Raw genomic sequence first — 4261 nt, 5'->3', positions numbered from 1 at the left:
TTCCTCTGCTCCATCTTTCATCTGTTTCCTTCAGGCTGTTTTTTCCCTGGCAACAAGGAAGGAGTTCAAGCACAGGGCTATTGGGCAGCTTTGCTTCTGATTTTTTTACTGAAACTTTCCAGCACAAAATGCTTAAACAGCAAAGATAACCGACAATTTCTTCCGCTTTTTTAATTTTAAATCTTGGCCATAATTACTTGTGTATACCAATCGTTCGGACGATTTGCAAGGAACATCACTCATTTACCTTTCAGTTTCACATTCCGTTCTGGAAAATGTACATTTCATTGCGGTGACTGGGTGCAAGGGAGGACTAAGATGTGGTGCGGCGTGAAAGGAGGGAAATTAATGTCCTCGAAATGAAAGTGAATCAATATGGTTGCCCAAGGATGTGAAAAAGGTGGAATGGGAGCTGGGGAGGCGGAGAGGGTGTTGAAATAGAGTTGGAGCGAGATTAATGGTCGTTTAAAAAGGAACAGTATTCATCAGCAGTTGGCTTCAGGTGCAGAATAGCGTCTGTGTGTGTGTGTGAGAGAGAGAATGGAAGCCAACTCTGCAGCAGGTTTACATTTTCTCTTTAATTTTCTAACTTCCTCTCATGACTCTCTCAACAAATGGCCATCCAACCATAATACTGATTACTTTGCATTTCACTGCAAATGAGCCTCAGTCTGTTGCTTTCATTAAAACTCTCCTCACCTTCACATAAACACACGCACACAGGTGGCGAACCAACAGCACCACCTGCAGGTTTTTCAGAAACACACATACTGACGTCAAGGAGCTTTAATCGCCCAATTTCACAAGTAAATACACATTGTTAACGAAGAAAATATTTTATTACGTTTAAAAATGTTCCGTTTCAGCCATCACATGTACAAAATAATACCTCTGAGCTTTTACAAAACTGCCTCACAACCCTACAGGCTGCAAAGGGGGTGAATGCTCCCAAATAAATAATAAAAAGTGAGAGAAATTCAGCAGAATCAGGAGTCACGCCATCGTGGATACATTCGCACAAGCACAGGCATAATACATGTGTGTCTGACTATCACTTGCACTTGTATGTGAGCTGTTTGCGGTGATAATGGATCCACGCTGGAGCTGCAACCAGCCCGGTCAGGTAGCCGAACAAAGAGCCCAAACTGCAGGAAACAGGCCAGACCTACAAAAAAAGTAGTAGTAGAGAAGTGAGCATGATTGTTGGCTAAAAGCTTGACACTGGTCCGATACATCAAAGAGAAGCTGAACTATTAGTCTGTCAATTTGAGTTACACCCCAATTACCTCTGCATTTTCCCTCAGTCATTTTACACAGAATTCCCTGTGCAATTATAACTTTAATGTGTTCCATTTTCCATTAAACAAAACAAAACAATCTAATTCATTATTCATTGGCTGATTACTCTGTCCAGTGCTTAGAAAAATCATCGTGGAGAATTTGGAAGTTAAGAACTTAAATCAGCTACAAAAAAATGTGTAATTTACACCAGTTTTTTTTTCACTCTGACAGCTACCACACCAGCTTCATGCTGGTTAGTGCCCAGTATCATCCTGTGGCACACTTGTGTTATATCACCATAGCAACCTATCACTTCATTCATGCTTTTGAAAGACAATCTTCACTTCTGTCGCTACAGAGCATCAGCCTGATGTTGCTGCTATTAATACATGTGTATTCCAATTTTTTCCTGTTGTTTTCTCTTCCTTGTTTCCCTTCTACAACACTTTTGCTACTCACCAACTAACAAAGCAGAAAAGTACCCATTTAAGGTCATTTTAAAGGTACTTTTAATGGAATAATGAAATCACAAGGACATCCACCTCCTCCATTCATCAAAATGAAACCAGTAATTTACTTTAATTTAAGTCCGTGCAGTTAAGAGGCCTTTGTGAATCCAATAGTAATTTGAGAAAACCTAAAAAAAAAATCTAAGAGAGGCTTCGCGGGTAATATGGTTTAAATGGTCGTGTTAGTTCCCTGGTCTTAAGAGCAAAAACTGCACTGTGGATAGAGAATATTTCCACATACAGTAGATTAGAGGTTTAGTCAGACTCTCTCTTCCAAAGCAAGAAATATTCATGTTATTTGCAAAAAAAAAAATTAAAATTGACATTTGATTCTCCGTGCTGTAGTGGTTAACAAATTAAACCAGGGATGGAAAAGATCCCTGGTTTCAGACCAGGAGACACAAACCCAACCTCAGGGTCACAAGCTCAGATAAATGTGTAGGTTGTGACAGGAAGGGCATCTGGCACAAATTCTGTGCCAAATTAAACATTTAGATCCATCTGCTGCGTCGACACTTGGGGAAAGAAAAAGTACTGAATGTACCTTCATTGCCAACTAATTTGCTTACGAAGTGCCACAGCCAGACTACTGACTGAGCCACTTCTTGTGTTATTTTGATCTAAATGATATGAATGTGTGTAGAGGAAATATCAGGAACCCTTTTATTAAACTGTAGCATGTAATTTAATGAAAAACAAGCCTAAACATAAAAAAGTCACATGCTACAGGTCATATTTAATTGATATGGGTGCTGACTGAGGCTCCCAAGCAATGATGTCTGATTATGGCAAAATGCCTTGACTCCTTTCTCTTAGTGCCTCTTCTTTGTTTCCTACACTGATATCTCTGGTTGGAGAGACAAGAACATACAAACTGACAAAGGACCAGTGAGATATAAAATACTCTTCGGAGTAAAGGTAACAATTAAAGTCTCTCTTTTGGTATCTTTCATAAAAGTTATAAAAGCACACAAGTGTGCATTTGCTATAAAATCGAAGCAGTGTTCAAGAACTACACGTCCATCAGAAGGCAATGTCAGCACAACTTTTAATTGCTGAAAATTTTTTGAACCAGGTTTAAACGTGGACTATAAGCCGACCGAGTACTCAAAGTCAAAATGTTTGCTGGGTTAGGTCACAGACTGTATAAGACCTAATGTGAGGATACAAATCCATGAGTATACGCTTTGTCCATGCATAGAATTACCTGCCAGGGCCTATCCCAGTCCAGAGGTATGGGGAATGCTCCAACCCAGGCTCCAATAAGTGTGCAGGCCACAGTGATCTGCAGACAGGTGTCCCACACAGACATAGCTCTGGAGCCGGAGACAAAGAAAAAGCAAGAACAGTTACTATCTTCGACACAGAGACATGTGAAAAGCCAGGAGGAAAGAAAGAGAAGGAAAATGATTTCAGCCTTACCCATGGCGACTGAAGACTCGTATCCAGGCCTGGATGTTGGGGCCGAGGACACAAAGACACCTCAGCGTGGTTAACGAAGTCAGCAACACAGCAAGGGAGAATGTTTCTAAGGCAGATCTGTAAGAAATGATAGGTTCAAGGTATCAACGACAACTGCAATAAGAGAGTTATTGACAGTTTTGTAGAAAAAGAATTTTTAAAACGCACATAAAAAACAAGCAGAGACAAAGTAAAACACTTGACTTTGTATAAGTGACAGAATCCTTTCAGAGTTTGAAGATTTCTGTAGTTGCCAGCTGTTTTCATTCATTTATGTGTGATCCTTCCATGGATCCTCAGTTTATTGTGTATTACTGTCGTGATCGCTACTCTCTGCGTCTCTCTTTATCAACCTCTGTTTCACAAAACAATAACTCACTCGATCAGTGGAGCTCCGTATAAAACGACAACAGTGTGGAAGAACAGGCACGACAGGAAGAAGTACAGGCAGGAGCGAAGCAACCTCGACAGCTGCAGAAAAAAAAAACAGCGAGAAAACAGTCAAACTTTTAAGATCCAGATATAAAAAGATCACTTCCTGGGGAAAAAAATATATTGGTTTGATGAACATGCAAGAGTCAAGTATTCACATTAATTTATATACAAATAAGTCAAGATGTTTTTCTTTTTTTTGGAAAGGCAACTTCAATTTTACTTGCCATACCCTGTCCTGATTACTGCCAGACCTGTTGAATTAAAACATCACTTGAACAGAGCCTGTTGACAAAGTGAAGTAGTCTAAGAGGAACACATTACACCACAATCCACAAACAAAGACTGGGCAATAATAGCATCCATGGAAGAGATCCGAGGACAAAACCACTGCTGGTCTCATATTTGCCAAACAGCATCTTATTCATCCCCTAAGAATTTTGGGGAAATATTCTGTGGGCTAGCAAGACAAAATTTGAATGGGGCAATTAGTGTTTCACACAGTGCCAGGTCGGTTTGGAAAGCTTTTCCCCCTTAACAAATGAAACCCTCATTTAAAAACTGCATTTATTGTACTT

General features: G+C 39.9%; 1 protein-coding gene across 1 annotated transcript in view; it reads right to left on the bottom strand.

Moving 5' to 3' along the window:
- Positions 1–820: 820 nt before the first annotated feature.
- pigf (phosphatidylinositol glycan anchor biosynthesis, class F) overlaps positions 821–4261 on the bottom strand; it is a 4563-nt gene continuing 1122 nt past the window's right edge. The window contains exons 2-5 of the mRNA XM_013911662.1: positions 3631–3737; positions 3213–3329; positions 2998–3106; positions 821–1165 (exon numbers count right to left, since the gene is read on the bottom strand). Of these exons, the coding sequence (XP_013767116.1) occupies positions 1052–1165; positions 2998–3106; positions 3213–3329; positions 3631–3737 (447 nt within the window). The 3' untranslated portion in view covers positions 821–1051. The remainder of the gene's footprint in view (positions 1166–2997; positions 3107–3212; positions 3330–3630; positions 3738–4261) is intronic.

The sequence above is a fragment of the Pundamilia nyererei genome, unplaced genomic scaffold (genome assembly GCF_000239375.1).
Source record: "Pundamilia nyererei isolate P.nyererei 1_Seehausen unplaced genomic scaffold, PunNye1.0 scaffold00069, whole genome shotgun sequence".
NCBI lineage: Eukaryota > Metazoa > Chordata > Actinopteri > Cichliformes > Cichlidae > Pundamilia > Pundamilia nyererei.
Note: the sequence above shows the minus strand (reverse complement) of the source record. Positions and strands in the feature narration are given on the sequence as shown.